Consider the following 27123-nt stretch of genomic DNA (forward strand, 5'->3'; position numbering starts at 1 on the left):
GTCACCACGTAACTCACGTAAAACATGCAGCCATTAACTGATACACCAGAAACAGATTTCATGGCATTTCTTGTTGGCAGATATACAGTCATCATAAAGAATGTCATACTGTCACTGTCAGTTATTTCCCCCTTTTTAACAGTTTAATATTCTTGCATAAGATATGAACAGCAGTTGTCCAGTTCTGTTGGCAGGGAGCAATAAATTCCTGACTATGGCTCAGGCAGCCCAAGTTTGGTTAGCTTAGTTTAGTGCCCACCGCAGTCAGTTACTACTGGATTTATAAATCCCTGTAAGATTAGTATATCATTTTGCATTATTTCATGTTCTTTAAATAAGACCATTGGCTAAGTCTTTGTAGAGCTAAATGTCTACAAATCATCTTTCATATTTATTCTGTGCATACATGTTTTGTGTGAACTTCTCATTTTTTAGTTCTCAATCCACAGCAGTAATCCGTGAGATCTAAGATAAGTTTTATAAGGTTGTAGTAATTCTTTAGTTTTTTATTTGAATTTCTAAAGATAGTTGAGATTATTTTATTTTGCTGGTTGCCATGCATTTTTAATTTGATTTTTAAAAATGTATCCGTGAGTAGATATCCTTTACTTCATTGCTTATTTACCTGGCAACATAAGCATCCTTTAGAAATAGAGTTGCCACTTGTTTGTGACAGAATGGCCTAAAGGATGACATTTTTGTAATTTGTGGATGTGGAGTGTTGAAAAATTAACTGTCTAGTACTATGAGGTTTGGGAACTCAGTTTTTGTTTTGTGGTTTTGCCAGTCATCATGAAACGAAACATTTTAAAGTGCCATATATCACTTCTCACGCCACAAAGTTTTTTAATGCTACATTACTGCTTTCCATTTATTCAGAAAGCAGTTATATACTAGTTTATTTTCTGAAGTAGTACTTCAGAGAAAGTGGTTAAGGTCTCTGCCTCACAGCTCTATTGTCTGATGCTCACCTGTGACCTCCATTCACTATTTTGTGAAGAGTCTGCAGGTTCTGCACCTGTGGGTTTTGTATGGGGTTTCCTTCCACCTCCTCCAAAAAGTGAAAGTTGATTAACTGTTGTAAGCTGTCCATGTTTATTGTGTTTACCTGTGCAGTTTTGGCCTACATCATGACTGAAAAGGGTCCATGATGACTAGTTTACTTACCCTGTTAACAAATGCATCAACTAAATAAAAGAATAGGTTTTGTGAATGAGATTAACACATGGATTTAGAGTAATGCTCCTTTTTCATTTACATTTGATTGGTTATTGTTATTTTTTCTTTTCTTTTTTCTTTTTGATTGGTTTGGAGGGGAGGCTTTTTGCCTTGAGTTAGTCATGATGTCTTGGAATTTACTGATCATGGAAGTGGTTTGTGAGAATAAATTTTTAGTGTGGTTTAGTTAATGATAGAGAGAAGTTTGTTATTTTTTTATTCTGTGGAGATGTTTTTTTTTTAGTCTGTGTTTGTTTTGAATTTTCTAGATTGCATTTTAGGATCTGGGGGGTCAGATGGGTTTGAGAACTGGAGTTCTTATCACCTGCATAGAGTTTTTGTGGTAGCCAGACACCAAGATGAACTCTCTGTATTCTTTTGGAGCTTTGAGTTAGGGGATGGACGTCTTGGCTAAATATCCAAAAGAAATAAAACAAACTATCATAAAAGTGTGTTAGGGTTTATTATATCATGTCATTGATTTTTATTTTGCTGTATATTTATTTATTTCCACAATCTTTTGGCCTGTCTTCATTAAAAGGTAAGCATGCATTTTTATTAAAGGGGTTTATTTGTTTACTGGCTTTTTAGAATATTGGAATGTAAACAATTTAGTCAGGTATTCATGCTTTTGTCACTGTAGTAGTATGTATTATATAGTACTGTCTCTGTTTAGTTGACAGTTTGTCAGTTTATATTGTGTTATTGTGGGCATGTGTTTTTATGCGCATTTGTGGTGTTCTGTAATTCAGCTTCTGTGAAATGTATATGGTGTTTTATGTTTTTAATGTTTACTTGTACAAGCTTGTATTGATTGCTATGCTTACAGGTTTTGTTGCAATGTTTTTCTTGAAATGGTTTGCTTTCTTGTTTGTGGTTTCTCTTTTGTGTGTTATGAGATAGTTTGTGTTGTAATTGTTTTTATACCCTCATGTCATACTGTATATGTGTGTTGGTATTTTGTTGTATGTTTTGTTTATTTTGTGGTTGAAGTTGTCTGCAATGTTTGTGTGATGCACCTGTGTTGGTTATGTTATGTTAGGAAATGCTTTATTTTTCACACATTTTTTTTTCTCAAAAATCTTTTTATTGATTTATAAAGTATGACATAACAAAACAAAACATCAAAACATTATAAATCTTATCATATATGAGTTGATTGAGTTTATACACCTTGTAATAATGCATTTCAACTCATGAAGGTGAGAGCAAAACAATATCTAACAATATATACAATATATACAATTGATAACCAAGAATCAAAATATGAAATGAGACTATAGCCAAAATGAGAAAGTGAAGTATGAGGGTAAATAAATCCACATAATGTATTGTGACAATGAATATGATAACTATTAATCACTATTAATAATGAAGAGGACCTTCTCTAAAACTTTATTATTTAAAACCCCTTTCTTAGGTCTCTTCCAAATAGTTTTGTGTGCATAAATATACAAATATGCCATTGTTCTAAAGGCATTCCAATTTAATTTATTGCGATCAAGCCAGTTTTTGGTAATGTACAGTTTAATAAGAGAACAAATGAATACCAGCACATGAGTATCCAATTTAGAGAGATGAATCATGGGAATGTGTAAGATTGCAATTTCCCATGATAAAGTGGATTTATGGTACCCCATTTTCTGTAACCTTACTTTCAAGGAAGTCCAAAGTTTATGTGAAAAGTGGCAATACCAAAAAATGTGTAAAAGGTCGGCTTTGGGAAAAGAGCAACAAGGGCATAATGGAGACTTGTTCACATCAAATTTGTTAAGTTTGGAAGGAGTATAATAAGCATTGTTATTAATCATCAGTTGGGTATAAACCAAATTCTTGAAAGGAGAGTATTCCAGAGTATTTCTAATGGCCAAAGGTTTTTGGTTGTTTGTTAAATGAGGGTTATGAATAACCCAAAAGTTCGAGAAAAGACATGACGAATCTTGTATTAATTTAGTTAATAAATTATAAGATTTTGACAACATTTTTTCAGGTAGTAATAATGTTTTAATTATCAATTCCAAATTATTGAGATCTTGTTCTCTTGGCATCATAAGATTGCAATTATTTATAACCACATCCCTTATTTGGTGTAGTATTGTAGTATAAGTACAGTTGACATTCAGAATCTTACGTAGTTCAGCCAGGGACACGTCTTTATATTTCAGAAATGTCCAAACCTTAATATTTTTTATAAGGGGATAATTTGAAAGGTTAAATGATGTATTATCCAGCTTAAAATTTGGGTTCAGGTGAATTGGTTGAAGTATATATGAAATCTTATCCATTTTGATTAGTTTTAATAATTCCTGGAATGCATTGATCTTATGTTTTAGGAAAATCAAGACTTTGAGGGTGTTCAATATATCAGTAGATATGAAAGGAAAGGCATCAGGGTTTATGTTCTTGGATATAATATATTGATTCCAAATCCTAACCCAATTAGATGTATTATTATTGTGAATGTTATTCATTTTAAAAATGGACAAAAGTTTATTTGCCAAAACAATTAAGTAATAAAGATAAAAAATTGGCAAACCCAAACCCCCCTTATCTTTGGAAGATGATAATTTAGAATAAGATATTCTAACTGCCTTAGGGAACCACAAAAATTTAGCTAATTCTTTATTAACTTTGTCAAAAAAAGATTTCAGGATTATTTGATCTGAAGAACTAAATTGGTACAAAAATTTAGGAAGGATATTCATTTTGATTATGGCAGCTTTTGATAGAAGTGAAAGATTCAAAAGTTCCCATCTATGCATATCTAGCATTATTGTTGACCATAATTTATATAAGTTATTTTGAAATGAAGATAGGCTATTATGCTCCATATGAATACCCAGATATTTAACCTCGTATGTAATATGGAAATGAGAATCAGGGAATAAGTAAGATTTATGAGCTAAATAATTCAAAGGAAAAATATGAGTCTTTTGAGGATTAATGTGATAGTCCGATGCAAGAGAAAATTTCTCAATAGAATTCATAATCTTTTTAAAATCTGAGAGAGGAGTTTGAAAGAATATAACTAAGTCATCCGCAAAGGCAGAGAAAAATAAATTATTGTTAAGAATCCTAGGAACTTTGTGAAATGTATTTTGTGATATGTACAAAAGTAAAGGTTCCAAATATATGTTAAAAAGAAAAGGAGATAAAGGACAACTCTGTCTCGTACCATTAGTCAGCTTTATAGGACTTGAAGTGGGATTCCGTTAATATATAGTCTAGTAAAGGATTTTTTGTACAGAGTTTTGATAAAATTTATAAATGTAATGGGGAAATTAAAACATGACATAGTCTGAAAGAGAAAATTCCAACACACTCTATCAAATGCATTTGATGCATTCAAGATCAGTGCATACAATGGGTTATTATCATGTTTTGTAAGATGTATAATAGATTCCAAGGTCAAGGTGTTTTCCCAAATGTGTCTATGGGACATAAAACCTGTCTGATCTGGCGAAATTATTGATGAAAGGACATTTTCCAATCTCTTAGCAAGAATCGAAGACAGAATCTTAATATCTACATTGATTAATGAAATCGGTCTATAGTTGCGGGGGTCAGTCTTATCTTTACTATCTTTCAGAATTAGTATAGTTTTTGAAGTGTTCCAGTGGAGATCAGATATGTCATTTATAATTATATAGTTATATACTTTAAGGAGAAAGGGAGCAATTACTGTTTTAAAGGATTTAAAAAAGTTAGGTGTAAAACCATCAGGGCCCGGGGATTTGCCAATCTTTAGCCTATCAATTGACTCTGTAATTTCTAAAACAGTAAGAGGAGATGAAAGAGTATTTTGCTGTTTTTCATTTAACGTGGGAAATATTATGGAACTTAAAAAACTATTTATATGACTATTATTTATAGAATTAGAAGATTTAGAATATAATTCTGTATAAAGTGATGAGAAAAGATGCAAAATTTCCTTGTCCGTACTATATATTTGATCTTTATATTGTATGGGCGATATTTTAGATCTCTCAAACTTTTTCTTAATTATTCTTGCCAAGGTTTTGGAAGGAATTTGGGCCCATTCTGAGTAAGTGGCTAATAATCTTTGCTCCAATATTGAAAGATTGTTTTGATGTAGTAAAATAAGTTCCTTTTGTAAGTCTATAATCTGCTTTTCATATGAGGGTTCCGGATTTAGCCAATATTGATTTTCAAGAGATTGAATATTCAGTTTTAAACATCTTTCTTTACTATTAAGTTGTTTTTTAAGATATGCAGCCTTACCAATAAACATTCCCCTTAACCTAGCTTTGCATGCCTCCCACTGCACATCATAGGGAATATCTGTTGAATCTAACTCATTTTCCATTTCCTGAATTATTTCTATACACATTTTACTAATTTCTTCGTTAGAGAGCAAGTTATTGTTTAATGTCCAGTTATTTCTTTTGAATTTATGACTCAGGTTAAAATTTAGATTTAATTTTACTAAGATTCTAGAGTGATCAGATAGAAATCTAGGTTCAGTAGTGAAATCCATTAATAACTGTGAAAGAGAATTTGAAATAAGAAAAAAATCCAATCTAGACCATGAATGATAACATTTAGAATAATAGGTATAAGTATCAATTTTGAGTATTTAGTGAGTTGTAGAGGGTCTATAAGATTATATTCTAATAATAAGTCCTCCAAAGCAAAGGATGCTTGCTGATTATATGAAGAGGAATAAGTTGTACGATCTATGACTGGGTTAATTACAGCATTCCAATCCCCTCCCAAAATAACAAAGTGATCTTTGTATGATGAAAGTATGTTGTAAATCTGAAATATAAAAGTATGTTGATCACTACAAGGGCCATAAAGATTTAGTATCAGTAGTGGTTTGTCCAAATTATGTATGAAAGCTGTAAAATAGCACCATCTACCTTTATCGTCATATTTTTCTTCAATAATAGTTCCTTGGAATTTTTGCTTAACTATAATAGCCACCCCCCTAGAATTAGAAGTGTCCCCTGAAGCTATTATTTTCTTAATCCATTTTTTATTTCTTACTTTGTCCCAGTCGTCCCTAGGAATATGTGTTTCTTGCAAAAAACATATATTGGCTTGTGATTTATACATTAAATGATATAATAAGGATTTCTTATCTTTATTTTGGATCCCCCTTACGTTCCAGGAATCAATTATTAATAAATTAGTCATATAATTAAAGGTCTGTTAAAGAAGATGTTAAAATATAGATTGTTTGTGATTATGTAAAGTATAAATGTGGAAATTAAACCAAATTTAGTCTCATTATAACAAATAATACCTATAGGTGTATGTTTCAATGCAAAGTTAACTCTAACCTCCTAGGTTTTGCTCTTCCCTACCCCAGTGCCTACCCACCTAAACCTATCTACCAAGGGAAGATGAAAATAACTACATATACAATTTAAAAACTTGGTTACCAAAATCACATACATATGTAAAGAAAATTTAAGTAAAGTCCTAAAAAGGACTATAACCAGGTTAACAAAACTAAACATATTTACACAGCTATCCAAAAACAAGATGCCCAACATATACATTCCCCATTCAAAAATGTATTCAAAAAACTCCTGTAAATTTAAATATAATTGTGACCAGAGTATATATGTAGTTAATCTTGTACTACAGTATATATCTATGATGTAAAATGTTAGTAGGATAAAGATTTAATTGGTGCAACATTAATATATTTATACATGTAAAGATCATACATGTATGTGTAGCAATATACGAATATGTCTACAATCAAAAAGGTTTAATGTAATTAAGAATTTAAAATCTTCATATGCAAATATACACTATATTGCTTTGTATTACTAAATCCTTTAAACAGAGTATCTCTGATTAATCATCTTTACTATCTTAAAAAACAAATTGTATGACACAGGTATATGAAAATCCAATTAGTAATGAGAACATCAGTAAGTCTAGTAAAAGGTCAATCAATATCGTTGAAATCACCTGAGTCTCATATTCTTTAACATAACATAAATATAATGTGTAGGATGATATTTTAATATTTATCATAAATGTAAGTATAATATGAGAAAATGCATTAATGTATACTGTGATAATTATCAAGGGCTTCAACTAACCCTATAGGGTAATATTACACCCTAACACTTCCAGTATTGTCATTAAAAGTATACAAGTGAAAATATATTTTTAACAGAAAATATATACCTAAGTTATAAAAATAAAATATTCCACATTTTTCACAATTGGCCCAATATACCAACAGCAGCATATTAAGCACAATAAGTGTTCTTGTAGATGGCATTTAAAGTTGTCAGCGCTTAGTAGATAGAAGATGTGTAAAATAAATTATCTCCTGAATATTAGATTTGTTATGCGCCAACTACATGTAAAAGTTATAGCTAAAAACAAGTTTTCAATCTATATTACACAGTGTTTTATCTTAAAAGTTAGTTATAAAGGCTTAAATGCTTCCGCACATACGTAGAACCAGTCCAGTACGAGAAAAAGACTTCCTGAATCACGTAAAGTGCACTGTCACAACCTACAAGAAAGAAAGCCACTTACTTGCGAGAAACAGTGCTACTGAAGTCAAAACACAGTTTCAAGGATGAAATCAGCAGTTCTTCAAATGCGGGATATCAGTGGAACAAGAAAACCATATTCTATGCAAGCAGACAATCGCGAACAAATGTTTACATCCTTTTCAGCTTTCTTTCCGAAGACTTGTCATCAGACCACAGAGTATGCAGCACGAGCAACACAATTCTGATCAGATAAAAATAATTGCATTACCCTAGCATCGCTAGTGACATCCAGAGAGTATACACCAAGGTAAAAGGCTCGTGAACAATTCCAGAGACAAAACCAAGGCATTCAGTGAAGATTAGTGACTCTACGTAGCACGAGAGACCAGATATTATTCCCCCCATTCTGCTGATGTATTCTTAGACGAAGAAACATTACTTTTTCATGTTCATAGGTTCATAGATTAGTACTAAGCTAACTGCCCTTGCGAGCCATTTTAAGCCTAGCCAATTATCCGTTGTGAGACTCAAACACTGCACCTGGTGCTTGTTACCTTAACCATTAGGCCACCCTCCCAACCCTAAACAATGTAAACAATGCCAAGTTGATGTTGGTATATTGTAAAGGCGTAACATACTGGAATATTAATATGTGAGTTTGCGACAACTCCAAGAAACATTAAAACACATGTTTCATATACAAAAAAAGCTGAATTATTTTTTCACCTGTCAAAGCTATGTCATATAATCAATATTATGAAAAAAAGACATAATATTAAAGGTTAGCTCACAAACTTAAAACATCAAATGCACTTACAATAATTATGAGTTTTATTTTTGTGTGTCATTAGCAGGAAGAGCTTTGAATACTTTTAATAATATGTCTTTTGCTTCTTGTGGGTCTGTGAACACATAAGTCCTGCCATTATAGTTGAAAGAAAGAGTATTAGGATAACGCATCCTAAATTTTATTCCCCTTTTAATCAGGTCTGCACAGAATGGAGACAGTTTTTGTCTGTTTAATTTTATTTGAGCTGGTAAATCCTGTGAAAAAGTCGATTTATGTTTATTCCAGATGAGATATTTTTTTACTTTTGGCTGCTTCTAAGATACGCTGGGTATCTTGAAAGTTTAATAACCTTGTGTATATAATCTGAGGTGAAGTAGAGTCTTGTCTAACACACAGGGCTCTGTGTGCTCTTTCTACAGTTAAAGTTTTTGTATTTGTTTCACAATTAAGTAAAGCCTCAAATATTTGTTTAGTCACTGAAATTAAATTTTGATTTTCATAAGATTCCGGCAATCCTCTAATTATTATGTTATTTCTCTGGCTCCTTGCCTCCAAATCCAGAACTTTAGCTTGTAAATCAGCAATTAGATTATCTTTAGATTTTAAGTCATTTTCAATAGATTCTGCTCTTATTTCTATGACTAAATACTTATTTTCAAGAATGTCCATTCTTTCATTAATCTGTTTTAAAGTTTTACCAAAATCAGTAAATTGGTCAGAAAAATTCTGTATAGCACTCTGAATGGGTTGTAATGCCATTTCAAAGTCTTCTAAATGAAAATTAGAATCATTTTTTTCTTTTGCACTTACTTTTATGATTTCAGTAGATGATTTAGAGGTTTTAAGTCTCTTGGACCCAGTGTCCTTCTCTGGAGAAAGCATAGAAGAGAATTTGGCCTTAGTTGTCTGTGCATCCATGGAATCTGAGTTGCCAGCCATGCCCAGGTTAGAGGTGTGAAAACAGAGAAACTGACACAAAGATAAGCATCTGGAGTGCACTTGTCCAAAGACTGTTGAAGCCAAAAGTATTCTGAGGTAAAATAATCCAAAAGTTTACCTTTTTCCAAAAATAAATAATCCCAAAGTGAAGGACTTGTATCAGAGATAATTTCTGTAAAAAAACTGTGGAAAAAATTCGCTTAAAAGTAGTTAAAAGTAGCCGATAATTACATAGCAGTGAGGAGCTCAATGAATGGGAAGCAGTCTAGTCGGCGGCCATCTTTGAAACCTATATTTCACACATTGAGTTTATGCAACTTTAATATTGTAACTGTAACATAACACAAGGTACATTATAAGCTTATGTCTTTGAAACTATAATGAAGCATTTTTTAAGCTTGTATACAAAGTCAAATAGGTTATTTGCTTCAGTTTTCCAGTTTCTTATTCTTTGAAGATTGTATATTTTTATCTGTAGATGTGAAGTAGTTTACTTCATTTGCTCTTCAATGGTGTATATTGCCCACTTGCATAGTGTAGCAGGGTTGCAACATTTACTGTATAGCTGCAGGCATCTTGAGCCATACCTGTCACTACAAAACCTACCTCCCCAGTTCCCTAGTCTTTAATGTGACTGGTGATATGTGAACATGCAGCAAGCTGCTATTTGCACAATGAGGCACGCTGCACAACCTGTCCTCAAAGAAGTATCTAGCAACCTATAGTAACTCTACATTACCCTAGCTAGCCCATAGAAGCTGGTAGTTGCACTACATTGCTCATGTTTTATAATTGCTTAACAATACTGCATTGTCTATTGTCACAGTTCAACCTAAACCAAATTACTACGTTTACTTCATTATTTAAGCACTGTAACTCTGCATTAAACTTAAGTGCATTTATTTAGTTCATAGATCTACTCTTGTGTACATTCTTTATAAGAAAATCCACATAGTTACAGTTGTCCAAAGTGTTGTCTGGTAGTGAGAGTAGGACTCTGTATAATTCTAATTAATTCTCCAAATATCTGCACTAAAAATGGAAGGTCATCCTGCTAAGTTTCCATTAGTTGACAGTGTCATCGTATTTGATATCCTTAGGCAGTGTAGCAACTGCTTCATGCTCACAAATAATGAACTCTTATCTTAACATGCAAAATTCAGTTTGTGAGAGGTGCAGATATTTAACAAATATAGCAGACTAACCTGCATGGAAAAACATAGACTGTGACCAGCATACACATCTACCACACTCTACACCCGCCCACACTAAAATGGCATACTAAGGCTGTAGCTAAATTCTTGCCAAAGCCTCTTAGATCCAGGAAGACTAGAACTCTGCGAAAATCCAACTCTATATCACCTTCAGGCACACTTTAAACAGAGAGTCACCAAGACTTATTTATTTATATAATAATGGATAATCGGGTAGGTAGTCTGGTCCAGAGACCCTTTTCAGCTACAAAGCAGTCAATTCATCTCAAATCCAGTGCACCAGACCATTTTACAGAAAGAAATGTTTTAGCAATCAGTGACTACAGTCAGGCATTCTGATTCTCCACTTGCTAAGCTGGAAAACACAGTGTGATGGTGAGCTGCCTTTCAGGTGCCAGGATCTGTTTTATCTCAAAGGGTGCACCCTCAAGACCCTTTCACCTGACAAATGTGTCTGCAGTATGGTGATAGTCCATGTAGGGGTGAACAGCTTCACATGCAAAACCCTGAGAGATATGCAGAGAGACATGTCAGAGCTCTACATGCATGTCACAGATTCAGGCAAGACACTAGTCCTGAGTGAAGTCCTTCCTTCTCATAGAATGATACCTAGGTACAAAGAAAAGATAATTGGTTTCAGCAGTTGGTTAAATATTTGGTGTCATTCCAAGGGAATTCTGTATATCAACATGGAATAATGAGTTGCTGAACGGTCTTACTTTGCATAAGATGGCTTGCATCTCTCTTTCAAAGTCTTCTGCATACTGAGAAAGCCTCTTCTGCCCCCAGAGCTCCTTTTTTAGACATAGTTCAGTTAATGTACTTTGGAATGTAAATAGCATAAAAATCAAAAACAGGATCTCAGTAAGGTGGCTTTGCTCAGTGCCAGAAGTCTCAACAAGCAGCTTGACCTTGAGGCTGTCCTGCATTTAGAATGCACCTATATCTGTGTAATTACCAAAACTTGGTTTAAATGTTGAGAGAGCACTTCCTTCATATCTGGGATTTGTGCCTATCATGCATTCAGACCTGATGAAAACTGACAGTGTTTCCATATGTTTTAGGGACCATATCACTTCCGCACAGATTCCCAAAGACTCGCACACTATTTTTATTGCACTCCAAATCACATTGAACATGACCAACTATCAGATTATAGCCTGTTAAAGGACATCCTTTATGTTTCTTGAAAGTCATGTGAGGTTTCTATAAGTTTTGATGCACTATCAGTAAACAAGAACTCCCATTATTTTGAGAAATTTTTAACTACCCCTCAATCTACAGGAATACATATACCTCCGATTTAGGATATTTCCAAAAGTTCTTGGGTATAATAAACAAAAACCTCCCTGTATCAGATTGTTTACAAACCCACTATAAGATATAATATTCATGACCTGATTCTTCCAAATATGGCATTGTCTTCACTATTACCCTTGTCACATCATGAATTAGTGACCACTTCCTTCAAAATCTCTAAACCTGCTGAATCTAATATCTCTGAATTCAAAGATTTCATAAGTACAAATCTCATTAAATTCTATAATGAAGTTTCAAAATTCACTTATAGCAGGAAAATCCCAGGCAATGCCACAGCAGGAAACTCTGCAAGTGAGTTTTGTGCCCATACTGATAAATGTGAAGACCTTTCAGTCTCTATCAGTTCTAATTATAATGAGAAACGTAAATAGAGTCTACAGTAAAAAAAAAAAAAAAAAAAAAAAAAAGCTCAACAAATTATGCAGCAGATCAACAGACCCTCATACCAAGGATAAGATTGTAAATTTGACAAAAACTTTGTAGGACACTTTTAGGTTTACTAAAGCAGCCCATGAACTTGGGTTAGAGTCTGAAGCCAAAGACAACTACAAGTTTTTCTTTTGCTACATTAAGAAATTAAGAAGTAACACCCAACTTTGCTCTGAACTTCTTCAGAATTGCACCCCTTACTATGATCTAGTGGACATTGCCAACTTACTAGCAAACAATATTTGATGCTAATTTTACCCCAGTGACAACTATCTAAAGTCCACTTATTCCTGAATCTCTGAAACTGTCCATCATTGTTTAAGAACATTTATTGAAGATGCTGTCCAAGACCAAAAATACTTCCCCCATAGGACCTGGTAGTATAAGAGGCTGTTTATTAAACAGTACTAAAAAAGCCCTGGCAGAGCCACTTCTTAAAACTGTTTAACCTATGCTTAGCCACAAGCTTTGTCCTGGATGGTGGCTCCACCACTGACCCTGGGAATTAACCGGCACATCAACCTGATGAGTCTCATTTGCAAAGACATGGAACACTTAACTGACCTGATAAACTGTTATATTAAAAATCTCATCAGGCTAGACCAGCAACGGTTTGGCTTTGTGAAGGTTAGATCCTGTCTAATGAATCTAACTTCTTTGAAAGGGTAGCACATGCTGTTGGCAGCATTTGTGATATCTACATGGCATACTTTGACCTAGCCAAGTCACCATCCCCAATGCTATCATATTTAATAAGCAGATATCCTTGTAGTAAGAGGAATGGCCAACTGGTTAAAAAACAGAATCCACATAATGTGGGTGGCACGTGCCTCATGAGAAAATAGGAAGATGATCAAATATGTCCTACAAGGCTCAATACTGGGACTTCTTTTGCTGGTATTTACATTTCTGATCTGTAGACCATGAACTAAAAATGGATCAATTGCTTTAAAGTGCACAAGTTGGTAGATACCACCCCTCCCCCCCAAGCATATGGCACAGACAGTACTTTAAAATGAGAATGTAGCTGCAGACCTTGGAACTTGGGTTGATCATTCCTTCTCTTTTGATCATCATAAAAAGACAGTAGTCAGAACATTCTTCTACTTAAAGCAGCTAACTACCAAAAGAGTATAATCTAAAAAGGTCAATGACTCCTTGTATTCAGTGCTGATTAGGCCAGTTTTTGAATATACCACCACCTTAAAGGATTTACCTCATTAGGCATTTCAAACAACTGGAAGGACCCCAGAGGTTCCTAAATGAAACCACTGGCTTAAAAACCCTAAGCTACCAGAAAAGACTAGAGGCACTGACCCTTTATATTAGAAGCACTGCCCCTTTATTCAATAACTTACAGACTCCTGAGAGGAGATCTATGCCTTGTCTTCCATTCCATTAGGGACCCAGTGGTCCTGGATCTCTTGTACCTCCACAAAACAAATAGTCTCCCAAGTACTAAAACAAGGGCCCTTAATCTTCACCATCATATAAATAAAACATGATGGAGAGAGATGTTCTTTACACAGTGCCTCCTCCACCTCTGGAGTAGACTCCCCCCTGCAAATTAAGCAATGTGATACAGTGTCTTACCTCAAACATGACCTGAATGATTGGATGGGTATTCACAATTTCACCCTGGACTTGACTGGTCTAACCCTCCTCAAGAGAGGAGGTGCATTCTACAGGTTGGTACAGGCAAGGAGTAAATACTTGCAACTCTCGGTTGGCTTGAGTTTTCCTATGATTCATTTACTGTAAGATTTTGATACTTAGACCATTGGATGCATTTTCTGTTGCTCTTGTTTTGCATTTATTATTGTTTGTAGGAATCGAGGGTCTTTAGTTACCCAATGTATCATGTTATATTTAAAGTTGTCTATATTGTTACAGCTGATGTTAGTGTCATTATGGCTCATATTCTGTTATGTCCTTCTTGCAGCCCATAATGTTACTGTAGGACTGTTTGTAAGCTTCTGAGCCCCTAAGCCTTTCTGTGTTAGAGGGAAGCCTTCTAGCTTGTCAGTGGGAGTAGTAAGCATTAGGTAGCCTATCTAACACAAGAGAAGTGGTTTCTGGCCCAGAAATTGTAGTTTATTGGCTGTTTGGGCAGTTTTTCCATCTCTTTCAACTTTCTGGTTTAAAAGCCCGTGTTTGCACTTTTCCTGTAACTAGTCTAGTCCAGATACAGATTTGCTGTGTAAGTTTCTGAGTGGTGCCAAAGTCTGCTCTTCAAATTTTCCCTTAGATCTGCTAGTTCTGTCCTCTCCTGCACTTTTACTAGGTTATTAGTTTAGCACTCTACCAGACTTCTTGTAGCAATTATTGTAGCATGCAAAAGTGCTACCCACACTAAATGTTCTACAAGGAAACAGCTCCAGTACTTATTATTAATGCCCACCCCTCCAGGCGTGTCTAAAGGTCAGTTCCCTGTGCTTCTCCTATTAACCTGGTGAACTTGGGCATCCTGAGGCAATGTAGCAACTGCCTCATGTACACTGACAACCCTCTCGTCTTACCTCCCAACACTCAGACTTGCGAGAGATGCACTTATATATCCAAAATGGAAGCCACGCACTCTCCAGCCAAGACCGGAATAACTGGTCAAGAGGAGAAGTTCAACTCTTGCACCACACCACACCACATGGAACACATAGCCCTCCAGAACACACACCAGCACTGTCTTCACATAAAAACACAACCCACACATGCACCTTTGCTGAGGTTCTCAACAAAAATGTACCCAAACAGCAGAGAACTCCAAGGCAGAAACGCACTCAACCACCACAACACAACACTAATCACGAGACACATAACTCTCCTAAACAGTGTGCCACTCAACTAAAGCCCCTAAGGCAAAACAGCATACCCAGCACACTAGTCATAGTTGACTCGATAGTGAGGCACACTGATGTCCCACTCACTAGGCTGATTAAGGAGAAAGTAACAGTCAGCTGCCTGTGATCTGCCACATAATGCATGCACTCAGGTCCCTCAACAACAGGTAGAAATATGACTCTGTCATTGTACATGTGGGTGTGAATGACCTAAGAAGTACCTCCCTGGACTACATGAAAAGAGACATGGAGGAGCTCTTGGATTATGTAGCCCAAGCGGGTATGACCCTAGCCCTGAGCAGCATTCTACGATCACCCAGAATGACACCACAGTACAAGCAAAAAATGATTGTTTTCAACAATTGGCTAAGTTTCTGGTGTCATTCTAAGGGGATCCATTATCTGTTTGCCTGGGATGACATGACTGACAGACTTCGATGCTTTGCCAGAGATGGCCTACATCTGTCACCCCTGGGCTTCCAGATACTGGCCAAGGCTGTTGCCACCCCTGTAGTGCCTTTGTTAGGCAGTGTTCCAAAGTCCAAATTACCACCGTAACAGCTACAAACAAATGCAATCTGAGGGTCATGCTGCTCAAGGTTAGAAGTCTAAATTTCAAAATGCACTCGCTCGAAGCACTCCTTAAAGTGGAGAACATCGACATTTGTACTGTAACAGAGACCTGGTTCAAGGCAGCAGAAAGCACCAGTGCACTACCAGGCCATAACTCATTCCACGCCTTTTGGCCCCAGAACTTGGACCGAAGCTCCAAAGGTGGTGGTGTTTCCATATTCATAAAGGATGCGCACACCTCCAGACTGGTAACCAAACATAATGCATCTGAGATACTTCAGGTGCAGCTAACATTGGGTTAGACAGTGACTTAGGTGGTAGCTTGCTGTAGGTCCCCAACCATGTCCCAAGACTCGCACTCCATATTCCTAAGCACCCTGAAGAATATTAGGATCCAACGTAACAATCACCTACTGGGTGACTTCAACTACCCCTCCATTAACTGGGAAAACTTTTCACGTACCAATACACTTGCCCAGCCCTTTCTGGAATTCATTAATTCCAGTGTCCTGGACCAGCGTGTTCTTACCTCCACTAGAGGTAACAACATCCTTGACCTGGTCATTACTAACATGGGTGACCATTGCTGTACACCAATAGTCAACTCCTCCCTGGTTAGATCCCACCACAAACTAATCCCCTTGGAAATCCACATCCACCCCACTCCACAAAGGTAACCACCATAAAAAAACTTCTCCAAAGCTAACTTTGAGCTCCTAAAAACAGAGGTGGCTAAATTCACTGCACCCATTCAAATGGAGAATAGTTGCATGACTGCCAAATCATACACCAATGCACTGTACAAAAACGCACACAAATGCATGGATCTCACCATACCCAATAGAACCAAGACACTCTCCTTAAAAAAAAGGAAGCCAATCTAGTGATCCGCTGTCATAAACAATCTCTACAGCAGAAGGAGGAAACTGATGTGGAATAAGGTGAAGTCCCAAGACTGGAAAAATGCCCTTATCAGCCTCAACAAAAGGATGAGATCCCTCATCAAATCCTCTAAATCTAGCTATGAAAACAGAATTGCAGCAGATAGTAAAGACAACCACAAGGCCTTCTATAGTTATGTAAAGAATCTCCACGCAATACCCAGAGATGCTCTGAGCTACTGCACAATGGTACCTCCTATACCGAGCCAACAGATATTACCAATATACTGGCTGACAGATTCAGTGCCAACTTTACCCCTCCCTCCCCCCAAAGGACCAATCAAAATACCAGTAGATTCCCTGGCACCCAGTATTACTGCTGCACAGGTTAAAACAACATTGTCCAAGGCCAAGAATACAGCTTCTATGGGACCTGACAATATCCCCAGCTGTGTTCTTCATAAACTACAGAGTGAACTGGCACCTCACCTGTGTGTCCTGTTCAATCACAGCCTCACCTCAGGCTTTGTCCCTACCGAATAGCACACTGCTACAGTCATCCCTCTCTACAAGGGAGGAGCGGCTACATAGCCTGAGAACTATCATTCCATTTGCCTGATGAGTCTGATATGCAAAGCTATGGAATGCATCATCATGGACCTAATAAACAAGGCTATAGGAAATCTCCAAACTCTGGATCATACACAGTTTGGTTTTGTCAAGGGTAGATCATGTCTGCTCAACTTGGTCAACTTCTTTGAGTCAGTCACCAGAGCTGTGGATGAAGACAAGGTGGTTCATACAGCCTGCCTTGATCTGGCCAAGGCATTTGATACCATTCCTCAGTCAGGAATCATAGAAAAACTCACTAAGCTAGGCATGAGCCCCTATATCTCTATGTGGGTTGAAAACAGATAGAACCCACAGTGTGAAAGTAGCTCACTCCAAGTCAGACGGGAGACCAGTCACGAGTGGAGTCCCACAGGGTTTGGTCCTTGGTCCTCTCCTGTTTGTTATCTACTTCTCTGAAGGCCAGGCCAACAGGAAGGGACTCTGGCTGACAAAGTTCACAAATGATTGCAAGTTTGAAGCTATTATTAACTCTACAAGTGATGTTGACATCTTACAGAAAGGCCTCAGTGAGACCAATGACTGGTGTTAGAACCATGGCCTTAAGCTCAGTGCCAAAAAAATGTGTCGTATCCCCCTTGGGAAAAACCCAGTTCCCTTGAACTACCACATCGATGGTTGTCCACTGAACACAGAAGGCGTTATAAGAGATCTAGGAACACAGGTTGACAGCAACCTCTCTTTTGACCACCACATTGCCACTGTGGCTAGAAAGTCCTTTTTCTGTGGCACATCTCATTTCTTCCCTCATTAGGCCAGTCATCAAGTACAATGCCCCATTTGGCATGGACCTCACTAGACACCTGCAACAACTGGAGAGGCCACAAATGTACCTCACAAAGAGGATCCTAGACCTTAAACACTTGTCCTATGTGGACAGACTCAAAAAAACTCCAACTATTCTCTGTCTCATATCGTCTACTTAGAGGCAATCTCTGCTTGACTTACAAAGCCATGTCTGACCTAGCTCTGTTAGAAATGCTACATCTAAAGAAATCCCAATCCCTCCGCACCACACACTCCAGAGACCTCAACCTCATTACCACAATCAACAGAACATGCTGGAGGGACAGGTTCTTAACCCAGAGACTGCACATGCTATGGAATAAACTTCTTGTAAAACGAGGATGAAATGACCGTAGCAAAAAATGCCAAATAACCTCACACAAGGTCTGGTTAACACACAGCACCCAATGAAGGCAGCCACACCATAAAGATAAACGACAGTTGAAAATTGACAATTTGCCAAATAATAAAACAAGATTCATTCCAATAGTCAGATTGAGTGCTTTCTTTTCCAAGCAGGAAACTTCATCAGAAAGATTAAGAATATTAAGGAAATCATTGAAAGAACCAATGTCCAGGGTGAATGACATGGTATGACTAAATCTGGTTCATGTAGTCAATGTAGAGTTATATGCGATGGACCCAATATTATGATCAATTCCTATCCAAAAGTGTTAACCAACAATGGTAGGTTCAATTGCATTACTACTCAGGTAAAAAAGAAAAGAAAAAATTCAGCGTCAGCTCGAGATCCAATAGAGACTTTTAATATAACAGCCGTTAAAAACACAACAAAACATACTAGTGTGTTTTGTTGTATTTTTAATGGCTGTTTTATTAAAAGTCTCCATTGGATCTCGAGCTGACACTGAATTTTTTATTTTTATTACTTTGTTGGTTTATTTCAGTTCCATTTTTGGTGTTTTTAGTACTACTGGGGTGGTATATTTAGCTATGTGCTGTTTATTTCTTTTAAGTTACACCGTCGAACCACATACTCACCTGTAGCAACTCTGTTTTTTCCTGACTTAGGTTAAATACCCATCTGAGCTAGCTGAAAGCCCCATGTATTAACAGTCTCAAATGTAATGCATTATTTGTTTATTACTTGTTTACCAGGGGGGTGGGCTGGTCCACAGACCATTTGCAGCCACAACCCAGGCTCACAGGGAGCCGTACAGCCCAAAAGATTACAAGCAGACAGTACAATTGCATACAGTTTTGCATTTAGACAATATGTAACAAGATGTTATCTGTCTTATCATGCTATACAAGAAGCTATAATTACAGTATTTACAGTATGTATTTACAGCATTTAAACATTGTTAACATTGTGGGGTTGCTGTTCACCTTTGTCTGTAAAGCATGCACAATCGGATGCTTTAAACAGGTGTTCTCTTGATTTAGCCTTAAGTGTAGTAAATACCTGTTCATTTCTAATTTCAGCAGGCATATGATTCCAGGTGGCAGGCCCCAGACAATGGAGTGCTTTTTCTCCAGTATTTGAATGGGCCAGATAAGAGAGAGGATATTGCTGTTGCTGGGAGGGCATGATTTAGGTCTAACCAGTAATTTGGTTATGTGGGAGGGAGGGCGTTGACAAAATATCACAATTTTAAGTAGAAATGAACTGAGCAAGTATATAGCCCTGCTCTGAATGGATAGCCAGGTTGATCATTTGAGTAGGTCACAGTGGCAGGTATAGGTCTGTACCAGTAAGGGAGAGCTACAAATTTTATTTAGTATCACTTGGAGTCTGTTAGATTTATAGCCAAAATGGAGCACTAATAGAGGGAGACTGTATTCCATTTTGGGTTTAGCACATATTTAGTTAATGCCTTGTATGCAACTGGGGAGAGAAGATGTGAAATTTTCTATGAAAGCCTTAACTGAGCAAGTGTTTTCTGGACTACTTTATTGATATGCTTACCGAACGTGAGAGAGGGGATTAGCATCATGCCAAGGTATTGTTGTTATGTAGCAGCAGGTATGATGTTGCCATCATTGCCCTTATTACAGAAAGCCTTTAGTAAATTGCTACTTGTGTAGCAGTCAATAGGCTGTAACTTCTGTATGTAATTGTCTGAAATGTCATGATTATATATGTTTCTTTGTTTTATGTGATTAAACTTAAAATATTTAAGGAGCTGTCAATATGTGTCACTGTTTGTTTCAGTGTGTTGTATTGTAAGCTGATATGTAAACTCTAGTGTGAATATGTACCACTATAGCAAATGTTCTCAATTTTCAGCATTTATTTCTTTAAATCCCTGTTATAAAGTTTAAGTACATGAAGTCTGTCTGCTATTTAATTTATCGGTTATAGGCTTGTGTTCAGCCTTTTAATGTTCTTTCATGATTGTGCAGGGCTTTTCCACTTGGGCTCTTTGAGAGTGAGTATAGCTCAGCAGGACTAACACAGTTAACTAAGCATACATGAACGAATTGGCCTTGCCCATTAGGATTAATCCGATTAATAAACAATTACAAAATAATCTAGACATGTCATTATTTAAGAAGAGTATTTTATGCTGTCTTCAGAATGCAAATTAAGGATCATAATTGCTGATGAAAAAATTATCATTTACTTTTTTTTTCTCTGTTAGATATAAGAAGCCAAGTCCAGAAAAATTGGAAGCAAAAGTTTGCGGCCAGTTAAAACAGAAGTCTGCCTCAGAAATCAGTGTACATATCGGAATTGATGAAACCCGCAGAGAATCTATAAAACTGAGCTTGCTTGCCCAAATACTGAATAGCAGCAGAGCCTCAATAAATTCCTTAAGATCTGATAAACGCTCTCTCAACAGCATTGTACTCAATGACCCAGACAAGCACTCTCTTCTATTTGGAGATCTCAGAGATGAAGATGATGTGTAAAGGAGGATAACCTTTACAGGTTGGTTTTACAAGTGCTCTGGCTGGCACTAAAAGTTGCCGAAGTCTTTTAGGTCTTGCAGACTGAAATATAAATTAAAATGAAGGATTTCTTCTCATTGAAACACTTAGACTTTTGTTTCAGCTTCTCAGGAGTTAACTTATAAATTGAGCATCCCCTAATATTCTTTGTGCACTTGGAGTCTGTTAGATTTATGCCCTAATTCCATGAAAGTCGGTCTGCAGAAGAAGTGGGATGATGGATGTGTATCGCACTTGTACGTAAAACACTGAAGATTTTCACAGATCAGTGCTACAGATGGCTACTGTTCTTTAACATACAAGAGATAAATATGATACAGACCTACAGGAATGTGTAGTTAAAAAAAAAAAGAAAAAATAAGGACTGAAACCATCTTCTGTAGTTACTGCATCATGGCAAAAGAGATTGTATTACTTCAGCCAGAAGAAAGAAGATTTCAAAGTACCATGTTGTTTGGTAAATGTTTAGAGTTTGGGCAACACCATTTATTCCTGGACTGCAGCTTGCTTACAATTTTTTTAAACCAGTAGAAGTATAGCCTTTGCGAGCTTTGACTATGTCCGCCAGCATTTTTTTCCATGGCCAGCTGAAAATTACAGGTTTCATTACAGTTGTTTTCTGCATTCCCCTTGGAAAATGTGATGATGTTGAAAGTAATTAGAAATGAGAGAGGAGACAGACTCTTGAGTTAAATTCAGCAAGCTTGATGCAGTGCTTGTATAGAATTGTGTTCATCACAGCCATGAATATTTATTACAGGCTTCAGATGCAGTACAGTCTGCTTTCAGACATTTTAACACTGTCATAGCACTGTCACAAATGTAAAGCACTTTGAACCATGTGCATATCCTTGTTGCATAAAGGGCTGCACTAGTGTTGCAGTAGTTGTTGGAGGTAGTTTAAAACAGCAGTACTGGTTAAACCTGAAGTGTCCATCATTTTTCTGATTTGTACACTGCTTCGGATGTATTTATGCATTTTAATTTAATTGTTAGGCTGTTTGTGTCTTTTGCCTCCATGCCTGCTGACAATCAAGCCTCTCCCTATCAGTCTTGAGCCAGACCATTCATTCCTTCATCACTGGGGAATCCGTAGAATGAGTACAGGAGACAACTTGAGGGGCAACCATGGAGGTGATTAGTGCCCTCACCAGCATCCAAGCCATGAGAGCATTTCTAAGTAAGGCTTTGACTCCTCCTCCAAAAGCTGAAGTGAGCAACCACTTCTCTGTGGGATATTCTGTATCCTATTTGTATGAATGTGTGCTTCCACTCGTAAGCTAGTGTATGATACCATCACTGCCTTGGTATTGCTAAGCTTACCCCCCCCCCCCCAATTTGAAGCTGTGCAAGCCTCTGTTTGCATTGTTGTGATTGACCCATTGGAAGTTGCCTTTTCCAGCCCCCATGATGGGTGAGTAAGCATCACCCATTTGTTCCCTTCCTCTCATGTGTGGTTGTGCCAGAGCCTTACCTGCCTTTTGAACTCATTTTTGTTTTGAGTTATAGCCAGGGGCTTATCCGTCTGTGCCACAGAGCTAGTTACTTTTTGTGTGTGGTTTACTAGATTTTTACATATTTGTAATATGTATGGCCACAAATAAAGTATCTTGTTTCTACATTGTTCATCCTTAAGACTTCATATGTCAAAGGAGGCAGTGCATTTTAGTTAGACTTGGCAAATTAACTAATAAAAGCAGTACAGTATCCTTGTGTCTCTCCAAATACAGTGCCTTTTTCTGCATATTTTTTGTAATAAGCTGTGAAAAAAATAATTAAGATTATAATGAAAACATAAAAGCAAAGATTTGCATTTTTTTTCACTTTAATTTATTTATTGAAAATGCTATAAGAATACCCTTTATGTAGTACTGCTGCTTTGACAGTATGTGAATGGTGATGCAATCTTTGAAATCCTATTGCAAGTGGAGGGGAAAGTCCTCCATTTTATTGTCATTTTCATTTGTGGTGTTTATTTTTATTTGTATTTTTTATATGAAAATGGTCACTTCATCTAGTTTGAATCATTTTGAAAATGTAGTTCTGTGAGACAATCAGTGTTCTTAAATGCCAGGTCATAAGGTTCCCTCTCTTCTTGTATGCCTGTCTTTAGAAATGGGATACTAATTTTACTACAGCACTAAAGAGTAATTAAATTCAAAACTAATAGTTTATATTTTAAGATGTCTGTAATAAATCATGTAATCATGTTGAAATGTATATGTGTTTGTGTATATTTATACCTCTGAGATGAAGTCCATCCTCATTAATCAACAACACTAAAACTACAGGCCTTTAGTCAGCTCAACATCTAAAACTTTCCTAGGCTACTAGCCTCTCCCCTTTTTACCCATAATGCTGTGGCAACAAGCTTCTTCTTCTCCATTAATCTTTTGCTGCACATTCAGCAAGCATCAGAGAAATGGTTTCAGGCAGTGTTGACTTACATTCTTCTTTTCAAAGTGTTTTTTTAGGTGGTATAGTTCATTTATATAATTTTTGAGTCCCAATCATGTTCCAGATTGGATTTTTTCCTTTTTTTTTTTTTCTCCATATTTTAACACAATTTTTCCTTCTCTGTCACATCCTAGGCCTCAGTGCTATTATTGCGTCAGCTATTATAGTCAGTTACTTGTTGCTTTATCTTTGATAATTGTTTTCCTGTTTTAGAATTTAATGTTAAAATATATAGTTATTGTTTGAGCGTTTTTACTTTATTTTCATTTTTTGAGAGTTTTTATTTTTATGTTTTTGAGAGTTTTTACTTTGCCTTTCATACTGTATTATGGTTACTTCTGTTGTTTTATTACTGGTTGTCGTACACAGCTGCTCAGGTGTTTTACCTTAAAGATTCCAAAGTTCCTGTTGTTTTTTTTTAGGGGGGGTGTATTTGTAGATTGGTACAGCATGGACAGTAGAATTTCCCAAAAAATGCAAGTGTGGTACGGTATCCCACCCCAAAACACTCTTTCTGCTTAGGAAAGGAGCATTTTCAGGAATAGTGTAATATTTGAGAGTCTTGCACCCCTAATACAGTTATATATAGGAAGAACAAGTTATTATTTTCAAAAATGAAAGAAAGCTCTGCATCTACTTCTTATGGTGCCTTGACTCCAAGCTCTGTCCTGAGATCGAGCAGGTGTGAGAACTGAGCTCATGATTGATAAAATTCATGGTAAAGATAACAGAGATGAACAGAAACAAAGAAAAAAAAAGCATAAGACTGACAAAGATGATAATAGTAGAAGTGATAGAATGAAAAATTAATCTTCAGGTGATAAAAAAGTCTACAATTTAGGAGTCTTCATTTTGCACTCACACCGTTTCTGTAGATCCTAAGATATAAAATTGTTTGACGATTTTGTAGCCATTTAGTGAGAACATACATTTTCTCTTCTATTTCAGATGCTGAAGTGAGAAAATTAATTTTGTTTTCCATTCTTTCCTGTGCAAGATCATTTATATCTTAATTGGAGTTATTCCATTCAGCTTTGAACTCCGCTACAAAAAAGATGAAGACGTGCAGCAAGTCCAAAGAACATGTTTATCTCTTTGTTTCTGAGGGTAAAAAGAAACACCTCATCATCACCAGGCTTTTCTTCCCAGATGTCCTGTTTCTCCTTAGTGGTCCTTATTCACATGGTGGTCCCAGTGAGGCTAGAATTCAATCTCCACAGATAGCAATGTCTTTATTGACAGACGTTTTGATGCTTGCTGTGGCCTTTATAGAGAGACTTCAGCCTTTAGGGTTTCAGCATTTGAAGTCAGTCTTGCTACTGCTTTCAAAAGCTTTGACACCATTGTTGTTGGCATTGAAACTCTTTCGCCCCTTGGCTCAGACTGTAAGTCTCGGTTTCACTGCTGAAACTTTCAGCATTATTGCTATTCTTATTAAAATCAGCTTTTTACCTTTTAGGGTCGACACTGTTGGCATTGAAGCTGGGGTCAACAAGCATCTTGCTTACATTTTCAGAAGTGAACTGGTTGGGTTCAGGGCTGATGGTGTGGGTGGGTCCTCAATGCCATCTCTGATGGGTTTCAGACTTGGGCAGCAAGGCCCTTCAGCTCCTAGTGTGGTACTAATGTTGGTCTATAATACTAGAATGCATTCATTACTGTGTTTACTGCCTTTGTTGCCTGTATCCACAGTGATGTTACTTTGGCTGGTGCTTTAGCTGTTCACCATCTGTCAGAACACAAGACTGTAAGAACATAAGATAGGGATTAGAGGGCCTTTACATTATCATGTCTGCATATATAGTTCCTTGTAGGCTTCTTTGTCATATTTGGACCCATCACCTGTAAGACGCAGCAGGAAGTGCAAGAGGAGGCACTTTGACTTTTGTGAAGAATCCTCTGTACCAGGTGTTGATAAGGTTGACTACCCTGATTCTCACCATTAGCCCAATGGCACCAATATTTGAAAGATATTAAAGATTAAGCAAAAAAGGGTTTGACCACAGACCCCCTCAACCTCTTGTCAGTGCATCTAGCAGGATGCCCCCCCCCCCTTATTTGGCGATGTCCCAACTCAACTTGTTATTAAAACAACATGACTAAACCTTGATATTGTGACATCTGCTCTGAGGAGACCAAACATCCTCTGGGCTGTCAAAGACTGGACCTTCTGGGCAGAGATTCCTAAGCAAGGTTCCAAAATGAGGAGGTCATTAGCAGGATCATGTGTTCTGAAGCCCTTCTGTAGGATAACAGCAGCAGAATGGCTGATTACTTGTCTAAATATCCCATTATGAAAGACACCCATTAAATAGTCATGTAGTCCTTTTCTGCTGTCCTACTTCCAGATAAGAATGTAGAGCCATAGATGGGTTTGGGAAGTGAGTTTACATGTTCTCCATATTCATTATGAGGTCCATAAGCTGTTTGTCTCTTATGTTATGCTTTCGTAAGGGGCTCAAAATGAGCCAGTCACTGGAAGGCTTGCTTGATGGAGACTTGAAGTACAAGTTGTAGTCACAGATTACGGCCATGACATCTTTTGTGAATTTGTTAAAATTCTCACCATGCATCTGTCAGTTCTGTAAATTGTGCAGTAGTAGACATAGACACAAAAATTGCCCTTCGCCATCATGCATGGTTGCATTTTTACAGATTAAAGCAGCCTTTCTGATGCATTTGCATTTGTTGGTCCTTCAATAAAAACCCTCCTGGAGTATATGGAGAAGGGCAAGACCCAAATGGCTGTCAGTGTTAAATTTAAAAATTTCCAGCAAACATTTTCTAGAGTGCAACAGAGTTCATATTAGCTTTGTTTCATTGTGGTCCAAAGTAGCAAAATAACCAACTATCTGGGAGGCACTACAATGGCAGTGATAATTTCCAGAGCAGTTATCAGTGCAGAGGTAGTAATAGTCAGCCACAACAGACTGTTGGGATCCTCCTTCAGAGTGGCAGCACTCTAATCTGTTAAACTTTGCTTGACTGTCTTCATCTATATTGTCTTGTTCTTCCCAGAAGTGGGACAGAGGATAGGACAGACACTTATGCAATCACTGATGCCTGATGATGTCTTTTTCCTTCTAAGGTTCTTTCCTACTAAGGAGAAGAACAAAACACAAGTATAAGAGGAAGCACATTGACTACCATCCTGGGGACTTCCATATGGGATATGGAAGGTGGAGATCTTCCCTACTGTCCTCTTTTGATGACCCCATTTTTGGGGAGAAATGAAATTAAGAGGGTGGGGGTAGATGTCCTCATTCCACCTTATTCCCATGGTACTTCTTGAAAGATGATTTGCAGTCATCTCAGATTTCCTTCTGGGTTGTCTTCTTGCTGACAAGCTGGTGACCCTTGGCATAAAAGAGGGATGGATTAAGTCTAATGTTGTGCCGCCTCTGCATGGGAGATAAACAGGATCCTCTGACCTTCTATGAAATGGAATAGTTAGGTACAGACTTCATTACTGATTCTGTTTTCTGGCAGCAGCTGCGCTAAAAAGGACTTCCACATCATAATACTCCATAGTCCATCATATGGATAAGGAATCTGGAACAGTTGTTCATTTTGAGAAGCAGGTATACATGACATCAATGTTTTCTATTGATGTGCTAAACTACTATTCACACATGCCCATTT

At 36.9% G+C, this 27123-nt stretch overlaps 1 protein-coding gene across 1 annotated transcript in view; it reads left to right on the forward strand.

Annotated features, from left to right (window-relative positions):
* Positions 1 to 25575, forward strand: part of ATP7A (ATPase copper transporting alpha) — a 2674176-nt gene extending 2648601 nt beyond the window's left edge. Inside the window, exon 23 of the mRNA XM_044057744.1 lies at positions 20715 to 25575. Within this exon, the coding sequence (XP_043913679.1) occupies positions 20715 to 20985 (271 nt within the window). The 3' untranslated portion in view covers positions 20986 to 25575. The remainder of the gene's footprint in view (positions 1 to 20714) is intronic.
* Positions 25576 to 27123: the final 1548 nt, after the last annotated feature.

The sequence above is a fragment of the Protopterus annectens genome, chromosome 15.part0, assembly GCF_019279795.1.
Source record: "Protopterus annectens isolate FY-2018-M chromosome 15.part0, PAN1.0, whole genome shotgun sequence".
NCBI lineage: Eukaryota > Metazoa > Chordata > Ceratodontiformes > Protopteridae > Protopterus > Protopterus annectens.